Source organism: Leishmania martiniquensis, chromosome 16 (genome assembly GCF_017916325.1).
Source record: "Leishmania martiniquensis isolate LSCM1 chromosome 16, whole genome shotgun sequence".
In the NCBI taxonomy this organism is placed as follows: Eukaryota; Euglenozoa; class Kinetoplastea; order Trypanosomatida; family Trypanosomatidae; genus Leishmania; species Leishmania martiniquensis.
Genome location: NC_090151.1, coordinates 65,630 through 82,126, shown reverse-complemented (window position 1 = coordinate 82,126; position 16,497 = coordinate 65,630). Strand labels below are relative to the sequence as shown.

At 59.7% G+C, this 16,497-nt stretch overlaps 5 protein-coding genes across 5 annotated transcripts; all 5 read left to right on the top strand.

Annotated features, from left to right (window-relative positions):
- Positions 1–2,006: 2,006 nt before the first annotated feature.
- Positions 2,007–2,534, top strand: LSCM1_05657 (uncharacterized protein; the record flags this gene model as incomplete). Its single annotated transcript, XM_067323103.1, has 1 exon — positions 2,007–2,534. The coding sequence occupies one exon, from the start codon at positions 2,007–2,009 to the stop codon at positions 2,532–2,534; it is 528 nt and encodes a 175-aa protein (XP_067179738.1).
- A 1,323-nt stretch (positions 2,535–3,857) lies between these two features.
- On the top strand, positions 3,858–4,253 carry LSCM1_05656 (uncharacterized protein; the record flags this gene model as incomplete). Its single annotated transcript, XM_067323102.1, has 1 exon — positions 3,858–4,253. One exon carries the CDS (start codon positions 3,858–3,860, stop codon positions 4,251–4,253), a length of 396 nt encoding a protein of 131 aa, XP_067179737.1.
- Positions 4,254–5,301: 1,048 nt separating this feature from the next.
- On the top strand, positions 5,302–6,453 carry LSCM1_05655 (uncharacterized protein; the record flags this gene model as incomplete). Its single annotated transcript, XM_067323101.1, has 1 exon — positions 5,302–6,453. The coding sequence occupies one exon, from the start codon at positions 5,302–5,304 to the stop codon at positions 6,451–6,453; it is 1,152 nt and encodes a 383-aa protein (XP_067179736.1).
- A 4,134-nt stretch (positions 6,454–10,587) lies between these two features.
- On the top strand, positions 10,588–11,487 carry LSCM1_05654 (uncharacterized protein; the record flags this gene model as incomplete). Its single annotated transcript, XM_067323100.1, has 1 exon — positions 10,588–11,487. The coding sequence occupies one exon, from the start codon at positions 10,588–10,590 to the stop codon at positions 11,485–11,487; it is 900 nt and encodes a 299-aa protein (XP_067179735.1).
- A 1,740-nt stretch (positions 11,488–13,227) lies between these two features.
- On the top strand, positions 13,228–14,322 carry LSCM1_05653 (uncharacterized protein; the record flags this gene model as incomplete). Its single annotated transcript, XM_067323099.1, has 1 exon — positions 13,228–14,322. One exon carries the CDS (start codon positions 13,228–13,230, stop codon positions 14,320–14,322), a length of 1,095 nt encoding a protein of 364 aa, XP_067179734.1.
- Positions 14,323–16,497: the final 2,175 nt, after the last annotated feature.

The window sequence follows — 16,497 nt, the reverse complement described above, 5'->3', positions numbered from 1 at the left end:
TCCCCCCCAACGAAGTGCACTACATGTGCTGAAGGCACCGTGCGGACGGGGGGTGGGATGGAGGCGGCAGAGTGAAAAAAAAGTGATTGCGGATATGAAGGCCGACTGGCGCAGGAATCTGCGTCATCTGATCTGCCTACCTCCAGCAGTTTAGTTGTATGCATTGACGTTGTTAGTATATTGCCCAGCAGAGCCGCGCCTTCGTCAGCTGTGGGCCTTGCTGCTGTTGCGGTCCCACTGCTTGCACCATTACGCTGCCTTTTTCTCTCTCCCGCTCGACGATTGTCGACTCCCCTTTGTGCACATCTCCATACCTCTCGACCACACGAACATGTGCGCTTCTTCACGTCACGATCGCTCCGTCGTGAAACGTTGTCTCGCCAGAATTTCCTGTCTTGCCTCTTCGCAGCCGCACGTCATCCACACACAACGAACGATCTTGTCCGCCCGGCTTATCTCTTGCTCGCATTGCTTGTCCCTCTCTCCGTCGAGGACGTTCACCCCCCACCCCATCCCATCCCATCCCATCCCATCACACACACCCACACCCACACACACATACACTTGCAGGTGCACCAGCCGCTTTGCTGATTGCACATAGAAGAGCAGCACGTTGCCGTTGCTCTCTCTCTCTCTGCGTCCCCCATCCCCCTCCCCAAACGAACGCACTTCGCTGTCGGTCGTTTTCTCCCCACTCGGCGAGAGACCAGAAAAAAAAACAAAACGCACGTAAGACGCGAACGCGAAGAGAGGAAGTGGACGGACGCCCGCCAAAGGACACGAACACACATTCCGCCCTCAATATTGTTTTCTTTAAGACTCGTGAAGGCGTAGACGCGCAGGTCGGCTCCCGATAAGTGCCGTTAATCTTTCTTTAAGACACCGTAAAACTCGTAGAGGTTTCATTAGGCGCGTAGTTACCGACGTGTACCGCTGCGTTTCGGTCTCGCTCTCCCCCGAATTCAAGCGAAGGAACTTTGAAGCGCTTCCCCTTCTTGACAGCCATCTGGCGTTTCTGGGAGTGACGTCTGCGTCAACGCGTGGGCACGGGACACAGTGGCGACAGCAGCACAATACGTACATGCGTGCATCCGTTGTTCGGCTCCGATACACGCTCCGGCTGTTCGCTCTCGCTGATATGTGAGTACCTTGGGCTTGCCGAGGAACCAAAAAAGGGCACGGCAGGCATATCGGCGCACCCAAGACGTGCAGGCAGACTGGCGCGCACACGCACACACACACACGCTTTCCAGGGACGCCTAACGCTTTCGCCACACATACTTTGTCAACAGTACTGCCCTAATTGTTTTTTCGGCCTCCATATCTCCTCCCCCTCCGCCTCTCGTCTGCGCTTTCGCGTCGAACTCGCGTCCAGCGCCGTTGATGTCGTGTCAGAAGCGGCACGCGGCCGTCTTCACGAACTCTCTCACTTTGGCTGTGTGCGTGCGCTTCTAGTCGTCTGAGATTTTTTATGCGCACTGCGCCCTTTTTTTTTTGGCCCACCTTTTCTTCGTCGGGGACGGTGTGTCATACAGACGTCCTTTTCGTCACTGTTTGTGTATCTGCACTGGCGGGTTGACCACTCTGATTTCTCTGCGCTCCCCCTCCCTCCATCTCCCCCCTCTCTTACATATTTTCCGTCGGGCCGGCTACTCTTCATTTTTTTTGTGTGTGGCTACCTTGGCTCTCCTTCTGTTTGTGTCCGCTGCGCCGGTGCATACGCGTCTGAGCGCTGCATACCACCGCGCTGAAAGAAGCAGAGGCGTTTGCGCGTAACGGAGTCCCTACCGCGACCAGAGGACGCCATCAGCGTGCGTGTTGTGGTCGAGAGGGGCTGTTCGCTTCAAGAGAGAGACAGAAGAGACTCGGAGAAGATTTTTTTGCTTCACTGCATCTTTCTTCTCCCTCTTCTCCCCTCCCCCGGCCCTGAACCCTTGCCTTCCTTAATTCTGAGCGCTTGCTCTTTCACTGGCACACACGCGCGAACCAGGGGAGCCGCACCCATCATGGAGATCAACAGTACGCTGATCGACTGCCACGACCCGCAGCAGCCGTCGAAGGTGCTGTTCCACTTCCTCATCCTCGACGCACCGTCCCCGAGCAACCTTCCGTCGTACATCAAGGAGCTGCAGCGCCGCCACGTGCATCACTTGGTGCGTGTCTGCGGCCCAACCTATGACGCCACACTCATGAAGAGCGGTGGCATTGACGTCCACAGCTGGCCGTTCGACGACGGCGCGCCGCCGACGCGCGCGGCTCTTGAAAATTGGCTTAAGTTACTCGATGCGGAGCTGACGCTTCAGCAGAAGAACCCGTCCGCGGCCCCGCCGACTATCGGTGTGCATTGCGTTGCGGGCCTGGGCCGCGCACCGATTTTGGTGGCGCTGGCGCTTGTGGAGTACGGCAACGTACCTGCGCTCGACGCCATCGCGCTGATCCGCGAAAAGCGAAAGGGTGCCATAAATCAGATGCAGATGCAGTGGCTCATCAAGTACCGACGTCGCCACCAAGGTGGGGGCTGTGTGGTCATGTAAGTGCCAGCGGGAAGGCATATGGAGGGCCGCGCTGAGGGCGCAGGCACCCGCCTGTGGCGGAAGCCCGCAAGATACATCGTAGAGGAGGGCTCGCTTGCGTTCCTCGCCGCCGTCTTTTTTCTCCCAAAGGTAGGCGCTTGTCTGTGTGCCACGTCTTGCCGTGACACTCCACCCTACCCTCACTCACTGGTGCTGCGGTGTTGTGCCGCTTCCTCGAGGGGTCTTCCCCCCTTCGTCTCACTTGTCTCCTTCTTTTTCTGTGTTCGCCCGTGTGTAAGCGCGTGTTTTTGTGCGGCTCTCCCGCCGCTCCTCTCTCTCTGGTTCGCGTGTCTGAAGGCTTCTGTCCGCACTAAGTGACGGCTTGTGATGGCGCCTGTGCTATCCATCATGTAAGAACCGGCCCCCCTCCCCTCCCTCCCCCCGCATTTCCCTGTCCCTCTCGCTCGCTTACACCGGAGCCGCACCAACGGCTCCCGCTGTTTCTCCGCTCCTCAAATCGGCCGCCGTCTATTTTGAGGGACCCCCTCTTGTCTTGGATGGCCCGGGTGTCCTCTGCCCCCCTCCCCTTTCCCTCCCTACGCCCCCTAAATGCCTTCGCCGCTGCCAGGCGGAAGCGACCGTTAACGAAGCGGAACGGGGACAGCGACACATTCTAAGAACGTAACGGCAGACGGCGCCTCAGAAGGAGACACACCCACGCAAACACAGAAAGGGAGATGGATAAGGGACCTACCGAGTAGGGCGAGAAAAAGGGTACTCGCAGTGAAGCATACGTGCCGCACATCGAGGGAGCCAGGAGGTGGCCACAGGAGCAACGCTCCTACTGGCGGGGCTCGACTGCCAAGGAGAGACAGGCCGGTGCCTAGCTTGCTTTCAGCACCTTTTCGCTGTTCCCTGTTGTTGTACTCCTGCCAAGGGAGCAGGTGCCGTTCGCCACGTGCGTGTAAGGTTGAGGTAATGCTCCAGATGCAGATGCCCGACCGTGCTCGTGCACATCATTCTTACTCTCTCCGCGTACGCGCACTTGCGCTCTTTCTCTCTCTCTCTGCGCTCTCTCGCTTGAGTGCGTGTCGCCCCCCATTCTTTGCACCGCCCCTGCGGGCATTCCGTACGGTCATCGATCGCCTGCACGAAAGAGTTGAGCGCCGGTGCGTTGCTGTGACGCCTCCGAACTGTCCGTCAACGGTGTCTCTGTCTGCACCGAGACGTTAGCGGAAGAGTGCGCAGGCCCTTCGCCCTCTCGTGCGCGCGCGCTCTCACTTTCACACACACACACAGATACACCAATTTCTTCTCTCCCTCTCTCCGATCCCAGAGACGCCGATGGAGAACGCACTACTGCAGGTGGTGCACCTCCGTCTGCCGAAGACCCTGCTCCGCTACGACGCTGCGGCGCACAAGGAAAAGCTGAGGCACCAGCCGCACCCGTACTCTGCAGGCTCCTTCGAGGACCGCGAAACCACAGCTTTAGATGAACATGTGGAGGCGTACACCGATCTGCTCGATTTTATCAGTGGCGCGCAGCAGGAGTGCTATGCACTCTTCGGCGAGGAGAACATGCGATGGTCAGTGGACGACCGCGTTGAGCAGGAGCTTTCCGCGGGCACGCATGACAGCTGCAGTGTCCGCGTGAATTCCAGTGAATGGAGCGAAGGGGACGGCGACGACACTCAAGGAAGTGGTGCAGCGCCTCATAAGCGTAAGCGACTGCAGGCTTGAATGCTATGACCCGGCCACGTGCCACGACTCGCTCCCACGTACGCACCGGCAGGCACAGGTGACCACATCTATTCAATCAGCAGCAGTGTCGTCTGCTAAGCGCGGGCGCAAAGGAATGCGCGCGCGGCTCAGCGAGGCACTCCTATCTGACCTGGTCAGCCTTTTCACCTCCACGATTCATCGCAGCGCACGCGAACGGCACAAAAACAAAAAGAACGAGCACAAAGCCGCGCGGGACACGAACTGCTGTGCAGGTAAGACTGTGCAAGAGAGTTGGTGTGTGTGCGTGTGTGTGTGCCCGTTGGTGTGGGGGATGGAGTGCACTAGTGTGCTGTGTTGCTCAGCGCCTTCTTCCCCCTTGGGCCGAGGGATCCTGCTGCAGCGACGCGTAGGGCGCTGCCACTGTTACGTCTGTATTCTCCTGTTTACCGTGGCACCCTCTCCGTATCGAATGCCTTTCCGTGCGCACGCACACGAATTTCCTCCCTCCCCGTTTCCATGCCTGCCTCTCTCTCTCTCTTTCTCTGTACATAAGCACATGTCTGTGGCCGTAGCAATATCTGGCCAGCGCTGCTAACAGTTTTTTCTTGCGCTACCGCAGCGCCTACGACAGCTGATATTACCTCTTTTTTTTTGCATTGCGAAGGAGAGCATCGGCTCCTCTCTCGCCCTCTATTCCTCCCTGCAAGTGCGATTTAGGACAGGGCCCAATCACGGACTGCATCAGCTGTCCGCGCGCCACCGCTCGCCCTCGACTGGGTGCCAGCTCAGAGTTACGCGCTCGAAGGACCTCTCTCCAGTGAGTTGCGTGTACTCGTGTGTGTTTGGAGTCGGCGCTCGTGGTCAAAACGGACCGCGCTGCGTTCGCCCTCCCTCTTTTCCCTTTCGGCTAAAATATCGATGCTCACGGGTACAGCGAGGCCTCGCTGTACGCGCGTGCGTGGTTGACTGCCGCACATCGCTGCATTTCATTAGCCGTAGTGCTAAGGGACAAGCGGCGCAGCCATCAGAAGAGCGAGGCGGGGCGCGGCGTCGCTCACGGCGTTCAATGGCGGATGCCATCATTCACCTCACTGCGGGCACCGTGGCGGGCATGACCGGAGTTCTCCTGGACTACCCGCTTGACACCATTAAAACGCGCATGCAAGTCAGGAGCTGTAGATGGGTGCCCCCTCGCGACTACCTCACTTTGGTCGCGGCCGCGACGAGCGTCAGCGCCCCTGCGCCAGCGAAATATTGGAACTGCGCCGCGCAACTCTACCAGCGCGGCGGTGTTCGATCCTTCTACCGAGGCCTGAGCGTACCACTGGCTGCGCAGGGCGCTGAGGCAGCCGTCGTCTTCTCGGTGTACAACGTCTCTCTCCAGCACTTTCTGCACCAAGAGCAGCTTCGGCGCCAGGAGCAAGAGCGCCAGGAGTTGCCGGGGCCCTCGTGTGACCGCAAGCCACGATTTCGTCGCTCTCAGCATCATCAGAGCAATGATGGGCCGCCCCAGCAGCAGCCGTATGCGTCTGTGTGGAGCTCGCCGGCGCACTGGAAAGCCTCTGCCTGCGCCGGTCTCGCCGTCTCGTTCATCTTGACACCGGTCGAAATGCTGAAGTGTAATATGCAGATGGACAGTGCTCGGCCTCGCTGGATGCGTCACCATGCGACAGTGCGCAGCCTCGCTCGTCACTTGGTTGCGACGCACGGTGTGAGGGGTCTCTACACCGGAGTGATGGGCACTATGACGCGTGCTGTGCTGGGGAACATGGCATACTTCGTGTCCTACGAGCAGTGCAGAGAGTGGCTGTCCCAGTGGTTTGCCGGGCCGCTGCGGGATGGGGAATCTGCACCGGTGTGGCACTCCATGCTAGCCGGTGGCGTCAGTGGGTGCTGCTACTGGAGCATCGCGTATCCGGCCGACGTGGCCAAGACAAAGATGCAGGTGTGCCCAATAGCGCGGCAGCAGGGCTTTACGAGGACGCTCGCAAGCTTGTACCGCAGTGGGGGAGTGAAAGCGCTGTTTTGCGGATGGGGCGTCACGGTGGTGCGGGCGTTTCTGTCAAGCAGCATCGTCTTCACTACCCACGAGCACTGCAGCAGCACCTTACGGAACCTCTCTTGGGTGGATCTCGTCCTTTCAAACGACAGTGCCGTGGCGTCCACATCGAGCACCTCCTACGATCCGCTAGAGGAGGTTATTACCCGACCGTACTGAGGGCAAACCGTGGCGGTGGCTGCCGCGGACGAGTTGCAACTTCGACCGTCACGCCTGACTCGCGCCCCGCTCTCTCCTCACCATCCACATTTCCTCTCTGCTGTGCCAAGAGTCGTCACAGCCATTCGTGATCTCCGCGTGAATCTCTTCCCATTTGCCCTTTCGACTCCTCTGAGCCTCCACTGTGTTCCACCTCCCTTCTGTGCCCTGTCTCCCTCTCTTCCTATGCCGGCAGTGGCGCAGACGACGACGACGACAGGCGGGCGCCCCTCCCCTCCGCTCCCCTCTCTCAGGCGATTCTTTTTCTCTTTGAGCTGTCTTCTCCGCCCCCCCCCCCAACGGCTTTTTTGTTGAACCCTCTCAGACTGTCTTTGCATCGCACTTTCCTGTCCGCCTCTCCGTCGCCGATTCAAGCAGAAGGGGATAGAGGGGTGGGGAGGGGCAGCGAGTGTGACAGCGTGACGTGTCACGCCCCTCTTTCCCCCCTCTCGGCCCTCTTCGTGCTCGCGCGTTTGTGCCGCCCGCGCGCGCAATGCAGTCACTTTTTGCTGGAGTTGCGCCAAGATCGCTTCTCGTATGCTCTCCTGTGCGTGCTGCAATATATCTTCTCGCCTGTGTGCGTGTGTGCGCGTGTGGGTGTGTGTGCCTGCAACCCGTCTCCGCGCCGCTTCTCTTGCCTTTTCTCGCGGTGGCTCAGCCACTCTCATTCAGTTCTGCTCTACAGATGCGTTTTCGAGCTCGCCGACACTCATCCCACACCTTTCCTCTGTCCACCCCACCCCACTTTCTCTCTCCACGAGGCGTTCACGTCACCACAGCCGCCGTCGCGCGGAACTGCGTTGCTCTTTTCGTTTATGCTCTTACCGTCTTCTCTGCCGCCGCCTTTTCTTTCCCCTCTCCCTTTTCAGCTCTCCATGGGGTCTGCCACGAATGTGCTTGCATGCGCATCGCCTCCCATCACCCTTTCGCCTCCTCCATCTCTATTGGGCGGAGCGCCACCAAATAAACGCCATCCACAAACGGTGAGGACAGAGAGAGAAAGCGACGGGGAGAGGCGAGCCGGAGGGCGAAAAGATTGGCCCGCCCGACGCGCTGTCTGATCGCTGCTCTGGATGTGGACGGTGACGTCTGGCGGTTGCGCAAGGGTGTGAGTTCTCCCTCTCCTTCGCTCCCTCCCCAGTAGGCATCTCCGAAGCAGTGAAGCCAGCTGTACGCGCCCTTTCTCTCTCTGCGCGCCGGCATGCTTGCCTGTTCGCGTTCCTGCCGGGGAGAGGTGCTCCTGCCGAGGTGGAGAGAGGGTGGACAACCGCTATTTTTGTGCGTGGTGCACCGGCACTGACACGCGCGCGCTAATTCGCGCACGCTACACCCTTGCTGCGGTTGAAGACACACCGCTGTGGCTCTTCTGCGTAAGTAAAGGTACATATATATGTATCGCTAATGTAATATATATATATATATGCGTGTGCGTGGAGAGTTGGCGAGGGACACCAGTGGCTGCGCCGGTGTCCTTCCGCTTCAATTTCCTCACCAGTGCTGCCTCTCGCCCTTCTCTTCTTACCCCTCCCTGTGGAATGAGTTGGTGCATCTGTTCGCGCCTGCCTTTCGGTATTAAGCTCTGCGTGAGAGGCGACACCGCTCCGCACAACGCGGGAGAATAGACGGGCAGCGCGTTGCGACTGTCGAAGCAGATTGGAGTGCTCCCCCACCGAACACGTAACGGCATTGAGCTTCCACATGCGGAACTCTCGTGCTGATCGCTCGGCAGACGGCACAGGCAAATGGCTGTGCAACACAATTCGGTGACATCGGCTGCGGTCGCCCTTCATATCGCTCCCTTCGCTATATATATATATATATATAAAAGAGGTGCATGCGAGCGGCGAGAGAATAAAACGGTGAGCCAACACGGCAGGTCGCCCCCCTTCCCTCTCCCCTTTCTTCTCCTTTGCATCCCTCTATAAAGCCGTTGCGCGCGTGCTCCGGAAGCCTCTGCGCAAGGGGAGCTCATGTGCCTTAAGTAAGAGAGGTGGGTGGGGCGCGCGCGCACGCATCCTCATCAAAAGTCCGCCCACCTTTCCCTTCCCGCTATGTGTTCGCTTGTCTGTCTGTCAGGCCTCTGCAGCCGTCTTGGTGATGGCCTCTCGTATCGTCGTGGTATAATTTTGAATCGCCCCTGCTTGGCTGCTCTTGTTGCCGTCGCCGTTCTTTGCCTCGCTCTCTACCCCCCTCCCCCCAATGTCCATTCTTTTCTAAGGTGTCGCTGCACGGCTGGAGGCCGCCATCATGTGAGTCACTTGCTGATTTGTTTCCGTCTCCAATCCGCGTCTTTTCGGGGAAATGCTCGCGCCTTTCCTCACTCTCGTGGCGTGTGTGTGTGTGCGTGTGTGGGCTGGCCAATGTGTGGGCGGCTTCCATACCGTCAGGGGGCGAGTGCGTGCGTGGAACAAAGGTTTATCAGCAACCCCCTCCGCCCTCTATTAACTTTCATGCCTTCTGAGATGTTGAGGCGACGCTTCCCCCCTCCTCTCGCTGTGAAACAGCCCATGCTGTTGAGCGTATTGCCAACGCAAATACACGCACAGGCGTGAGGCGACGTGGGCACTTGCGCCTCAGCCCCTGAATCTAACCTTAAAGCACTTGGCCTCAAATCCTCTCAAGTTTGCTGAGCCGGCCCTTTCCGTTCTGCGCTGTGAAACTCAGCATCGTAGACGTCGCGCCTTTCCTCTCCGCCCCTCCTCTCTCCCCCCGCCAACACGCAGATGTGCACACCAGCTGTCTAAAAGAAGTAGCGGCGGCCTACCATTGTCGTGGCCGCAACCTCCTCGTCTTCTCTCCAGTGGCCGTCTTCATCCCTTTCCTTCGTACCCAACCGCTACTGCGTATACGTGCCGGGGACCTTTCTTCGAGGGCCTATCGATGAGAGCGGCACGCACGCAGCGTTGCTTTGCCCACCTGCCCGAGTATTTGACCCGTCTGTGGGCGCAGACGACGAGGGCCACGCGTCTCACCGGGTCATCTCTCACTGCTCGCTCCGCGCTCTCTTCCTTCTAAAAAGAGTGCACACCCCCCCTCTCATCGCTTGCCCTCATGAAATGGACAGTGCACACGAGTGCAGCGAGGAAAACTGCAATTTTTTTTTCAATTCCGGCGGTGATGCTTCTTCGCTATCCCATCCCTCGTGATGCGAGTGATCCCGGCGATGGTGTTCGGCGTCACCGCCCTTTGTGCGACGGCTTAGAGCGCTCCCAGTACGCTCGACGACGGACAGCTGAAGCCATCTGCCGAGCGGGTTGCTCGAAGTGTGCGCGTACGTGCCCAAGGCACGCTTTCTGCTGGTCTCCTGTCTGACTGCAGTAGCTGCCTCCCGTCAATGCTAAGCTTTATTCCCTCGCTGCTTCTTGGGGTGTTTGTTTCGCTGCCATGCTGCCATTCTTTCCTCTTTTGGTCCACGTGAAGCATGACCGTCACCACAGCTGCTGCGTGTCGGCGACACTTCTCAGAGCAGCAGCGCACTACACACGTAGGTATGCACGCGATCGCTCACGCCGCCACTCTCTCTCTCTGACCAGTGCAGAGTTTGGCTGACTTCTCCCACGTGTGAATACGCGCCACGCAGAAAAGCTTCACTTGAGGACCTCAATGCTTTTGGCTTTGTTTTTCCCCGTTTCGTCTTCGCTGCGATGCCTTGGGCGCGTGCCACACTCTCCGGCGCCCTTTATCTTTCACGCGGTGCCTCGTGAAACACTGATCGATTAAGCACGGATAGCGAAAGAAAACGGGAAGCGTGAAAAAAGGGTGGGTGGGTGGGGAGAAAGTGCCTCAGCTGCACCACTTGCGCACGCTTTGTGCAACGTCAGCTGTACGTCACCCTCTGCGTATGCACTTGTGCGCGCGCAGATTGTAGATTATCAACTGTTGCGTTTCGTTTGTCACACGCGGTGACAGAGAGTGCCGGTTGCACACGCTCCCCTGGTCTCTTAGGGCTTTGATACCGTCGGTGCTCCGGCCACAATCACCGCCACCGCTCCCTCTGGCGGCTTGCCCTGTAGCCGTCACTGTACCCTGACCAGTTGGCAACCTTGCTGACATTTTCTCTTTGCCCTCCTTGGGGTGTGTGGGGAAGCCTGATCGATGAGCCTGTGCAACGATTTTGTCGCTGGCTCCGCTGGCGGGCTCGCTGGAGTGCTAATCGAGCACCCCTTTGACACCGTCAAGGTCCTGCTACAGGCGTACGGCGGCACACGGTACGTCGGTTACACAGACTGCATCGCGACGCTCTTTCGGCAAGACGGTGTTGTGGGTTTCTACCGCGGCGTGACAGCGCGCCTTGTTGCCTCCAGCTTCGAGCACGCGTGGGTGCTTGCGTCGTACAAGTGGATGCTGCGCTTGATCGGCGCGGATGAACGGCCCACCTTTACGCAGATTCTGCTGGGTGGATGCGGCAGTGGCGTGGCGGCAGCAGTGTGCTTGACACCGTTCGAACTGGTCAAGTGCCGCATGCAGGCAGATGACACCATGGGGCAGCGACAATACCGTGGCTCGCTGGATTGCGCCCAGCAGATTGTTCGTCAACACGGGCTCAAAGGGCTATACAAGGGCGGGCTCGCAATGCTCTGCCGCGAGGTGCCCGGCTCGATCGCGTGGTGCGGCACGTACGACTCCTTAAAGACGTGGATGACGCCAGAGGGAGCGTCGACGCAGAGCCTGCCGCTGTGGAAGCTGATGCTCGCTGGTGGATGCAGTGGCGTTGCCTTCTGGACCGCCTTCTATCCTTCCGACATGGCCAAAACATGCATACAAGTGGACCCCGCATATGGTAAGTTGGGCTTGTGGGAGGCAATGCTGCGGGTGTATCAGAGAGGGGGCCTCCGCGCTCTCTACCGCGGCTGGAGTCTCACAGCCGCGCGCTCCTTTCCTTCGAACGCGGTCATCTTTGCCGTCTTTGACAGCTGTAATCGTGCCCTGGCCCCTGCGCCTTCACCGGTGGCAGCTATGCCCTTCACACTGCCTGGAGGCCACAACGCATCGTAATCGCATGGTAAGCGGAGGTGATGCCGCGTGGACTCATTGCGTTGCCGATCATCGTCCTCGGCATTTCAGTTTAATGATGGAGCAACCACGCACCTTGGGGCGTGAACCGTCAGGGCCCCAGTGCCTCGCTCTCTCCGGGAGAGTGTGTGTTGCGGAGGCCAGGCAGCCTCACCATTCCCCTGCCCACGCCATGCCAGCTCCGCTGGTGCTGGGAATCGGGCCGAGCTCCTACAGAGTGTGTCTGGATGTGGGTGCCGGTGGGTGGGTGAGTGGGTGGGGGGGCGGAGGGCATGCAGGGCGGTGTATCGGCTATGCCTGTCGGTGGCGAGGCCGTGCATGGGACTGCGACGGTGCCCACGTGTGCGCGATCGGTACGGAGGGCGGGGTGTCGGCGTGACACTGGTGCGCATCCCGCCCGGCCCTCACTCTGGCCACTGGTGCGGGGAGCATGTGCCGCTCCGGAGACGGGGCTGCGCGGCGTGGCGCTCGACACGTGCGCTGCGTTGTGTGGCGGGCGACGTAGTGGGAGTGCGGTTGCATCGAATCGGGTGTTTAATGTCGTTGCCTTCAGCTGAGTTCTGCGTGTGTGTGTGTGCCTCTTTTTTTTGTACCTCTTTGCGCCTCATATATCACCACGCACCGCGCTGCTCGGGAAGGGGAGCTTTTCTGTGGTGCTGGGGAACACCGAAGCGTTCGGTCTTGTTGAAGTGTGGAGCTGTGTAGCGGCACGCACGCTGCAAGGGCGGTGGAGTGTGGTGTAACCTGCACAGAGAGGGATGGCTGTGACTACAGTGGCTTTTTCTGAGGTCTTCTGTCTGCGGCGCGCCGGGTTCCCATCATCGTGATGCGGAGCGAGGTGGTGAAGGAAGTTGGCTGTGGCAGTTTGCGAATGGCGTGGTGGTGAGTGCGCATGGGCAGTCGCTTCATCGAGGGTAGCATCTCTGTGTGCTCAGAGGGTGGCGTTCTCTGGCAGCATCTCCACCCCTTCGCTTATCCCGTGCCGACGGAGGTGGAGGAGAGGCACACACATGCTTCTCTATCGCAGTCTCTGAAGCTTCCTCACCTCCATTCGCGCTCCATAGTACGACTTCGCCGTCTGTCATCGCATATCATCGCTCTCCTGTTAGCACTAACCTCGCCCCCTCACAACTGCATCAGCAAAGGGCTCGGCGGTCTTTCTACTCGGGTGTCTGCGTTCCTCACAGCGTGTTCGACACCCTAGGGGCACAGGGAGGGCGCTGAGAGAGTGCCGGACCCACACATTTCAAGCACTCGTGCATATATAAGTTTGGGGAACCGCAAAGGGGGACGAGGCTACGTGTGGAGCTGTGCCGCGCTGCACTGCCGACCTTGTTCAAGCGCGCGCGCCTTCCTGTGCGTGTGCATCGCCGCCCTAGACAGGCTTCTGCGTCTCACCGGCGAAGAAGAATAAGGCCAGGGGCATTGGAGGGGGCTGCGTGGGTAACTTTTCTCTCGACGACGCGCTCATGGTGTTCACGCAGTCATCTGCTTATCGTGCAGCCGCTTTCTCTCTCTTTCTCTCTTTCGATGCATCGACGACCCACAGGGGTGAAGCGGGGCCGCATTCTGGCCTGGGCACTCAAGGCGCGTCGGATCACAAGCACGATCGGCTTAGTTAATTTTTTTTATGCACATGCGCACGTCTCAGTTCGCGCACAGCTCCTCACACCTCCTCCTGCGTTTGCTTCCCCCCTCCCCTTTCCCTTTCCCTCAGTGACTATGCGCAGGTCCCACGTGAACGAGACGCGGCGCCGCCAGACGCTGGCAGAGCGGCGGTTCTGCGGCCACCGCATCCGCCGCGGACTGGAAGAACTGACTGATCTCGACGCTCCAGCGAAGTCGAAAGCGCGCAAAGATGACGCGACGGCGGTGGTAAGTATCCGCGCCTCGCCACCAGAGGAGACGGCCACGAAATCGGACGGCACCGACTGCACGAAGGCCCCCCTCCCCACCGCGACGTGCTCCACTTCTGCTATCTTCTCTACCGTCTTTGGCGAAGACTGGTGTGAGTGGGCGGAGGTGAAGCGAGTGCTGTTTGACATGACCGCCACCACGGCTGTGAAGCGGCGTGCTTTGGAAACAATTCAAGTGTGGCGCCAGCGCGTTCGCAAGGAGCGGGAGTTGCCTGCCTACGTGGAGGCGACGGAGGTGCTGTTCGATGCGGTCCTGCAGGACGAGGAGAACGCACTGCAAGACGGACCACTGCGCATGTGTTACGGCGCTGCCATCTCGCGTGTGGTGCACATCATGACGGGCTCTTTCGCGAGCGGCGCCGCCGACACGTATCGAAAACGCGCTACGCAGATCGACTTCCCTGAAGAGGCGGTGGAGGTACGCCAGCGTGTGGCTCATGGGGCGCTGCCGCTGACGTCGGAGCTGCGATGGGTGTGCGGCTTGGTGCTGCAGTACTTGTTTACCCAGTACTGGTTGGAGCAAGAGCGGCAAGTATATCTCATGCATCAGAAAGAGGGCTCCTCCTCGCCCTCGGTCGGCGCACCCCGTACTGCACGACAACGACAGCCGGCACAGGTGAGTGCATCGGCATCACGCTGCGAGACAAATTCATCAGCAGCTTCTCGAGCACTGCCGTCTGTCACTGTAGACGATATGAAGGCGCTCTTGCGCGAGCTCGAAAGTGATGAGGACGGCAACGGCGAAGGCGCCAAAGAGGGCGGAGTTACAGGCGAGAGTGACACGGCCACATCCTTCACCTCGTCGTGTACTCCTCCCCCACAGACCAGCGAAGCCGCAGTGAGGCCTGCCACGACCTCTGGTGCCCCCATCGTCACCAGTGTGGGCTGGCGTCTATCGTAACGATTAAGGGTTGCGCAAAAGAGGAGAGCCTGGCCTGCTTCTGGAGGCAAGCCATGCACTAGTTGTGCTGGTGGTCGTGGTGGTGGTCTCTCCGTTGAACGCTGGGGCCGTTTGTGGGACCGAGAAGCTTCTGCTGCTCTCCATCCATCTCCTTCCCCGCCACGCTCTTCGCGCATGCGTGATGAAAAAAAAGCGGGCCGACCGGTGCGGCATCACGTTCGTGGTGAGCTGGCTGAATGCAGGCCGTTGGTAACACTCCCTCCCCCGAGTCATCTGCCTATCTTGCTCTCTGTTCATCGGGCAATGGGAGCGTAAAGGCGCTGTTTTTTCGAGATTTCGTGGACACCACCTCTGAGCGGCGGCACGCGGAGCGGGGAGGAGAGGGAGACATGAGCTCGAGCCGGAGTAGGAATGCGCGTGCCCGTTGATGGGACTGAATCTACCGGACCTTTCGCTCCTATAACCGCCTCTCGCTGCTGCCCTCTGGGCCCCACACGCCTCCCGCTCCACCGTTGGGACGCGTCCACGCACACAGATGAGAAGGCGTCAACGGCGCCGTTGGCACTGCCGCCTGTCGACCAGCTCGGAGTACATCGATAGCGGCTTCGCACTTGGTGCCAGAGATGAATGCCTTTTTCATCTCTGGCGCACACCTGCTTCACGACCCCCCAGTTTTTTTTTTCCTCCCATCCGGCACTTCCGCCCCTGCTCACTCTCTCCATGTCCTAATGATGCCGTTGCCGGATGGGTACACGCATGCACCGACACGGCAACCCTGCGCGCACTAACAGCCGCGTCCATCCTCAAAACGCATGCGCAGCTACGGATCGACCGTGCTAGTCCCCATGTGGCAGCTGCTGTCGTGCTGCCGCCATTTTTTTTTTCAGCTGCTCGCAGCCACCGGCCACTTAGACCCCGAGCCCGCTTAGCTGCGTGGCAGGTTATCTCGAAGACGTTGGATTTGTCAGCCTCGGTGACTCTTGTACACTCTCCATCGTCGACGTGGATGCTGACGGCAATCGGCGCTTCTTCAGCAGTCTCGCGGCGCATCCGAAGTGAGGGAAAGAATGCGCGCCTCGCGCCTTGCGCGTCTGAAGCTATGAGACGCTGCGGCTTGACCAGGGTAAGTGCACTGCCGCGGAGGTAGCTGACGCGATCGCATCCCTTGCGGTGTTCATGCTTGCCTCTGCAGCGGTCACGGGAAGCCACAGCGTTGAATGGCTGTCTGGCTCTCTTGCAGCTGTGACTCTCTTCCACTCGCCCCGGCTCTTTCCAGGTGCCTTAGCGCCCGGGGAAAAACGGTGGCGGCCGAGCAGGAAGAAAGTGGGGGACACGCGGGGACAGATGGCGTCACAGAAAGGGCTTGTCGCACCGTTCTTGCACTTTTGGGAGCGGCAGCAGCCTCACGAGAGAGGTGCCTGACCTCATGCCCCTCACCCTCTCAAGGCCAGCGCGGTGCCAGCCAATCCATAGAAGGGAGTGACGATCCATTGGGACGCTGGGTGGGGAGGGGGGACAGAGCTCTCGCAGCCAAGCCGCGCTGGCGGCGCAAGCAGCAGGGCTGGCACAGCTTGGAGTCTTCCCTGGGGACTCGGACACCTGCGCCTTCGGCGGAGACGGAAGAGAAACTTATCCCTTTCTGCGGCTGCTGCGTGGGGGTAACGCCTCACACATTGGAGCGGAGCTTGCATGCCTTTAGGGCGCCATGGGGACCTCTGCCATGACTGGCAGCCCCTCCCCCCTCTCTCCCTGTCACCGGCGACACATCGTTTTCTATTGAGTGTTTCACCTCTATGTCTCTGAGGTCGGTTGCACATTGGCCAGCTCTTGGGTCATCATCGGCGATGATGTTCATGACAGCGCAGAGGCTCAACTCGATGGCGGCGTGCGGCACAGCAGTCGGTGTGGGACGGAGTCATGCATCTGCTCGCTACGGGACGCCCGCTGCAGATGATGTCACATGAGAACTTGTGGTGAGCCACGTGAGGGGAGAGGGCCTTCTCCGGGTCGAGGACACACCAGGTGGCGATACTCTGTCTCGCCAAGCAAGCGGCAGTGCAGGGTGCGAGGGCTCTGACACAGAGATGCTGCCGGTCTTCTCTCGGCTGCAAAGGGGCATGCGCTTCCCAAAGAACAAAAAAGGGCGCCCATCGGCGGAAGGATGCAATCGGCGCG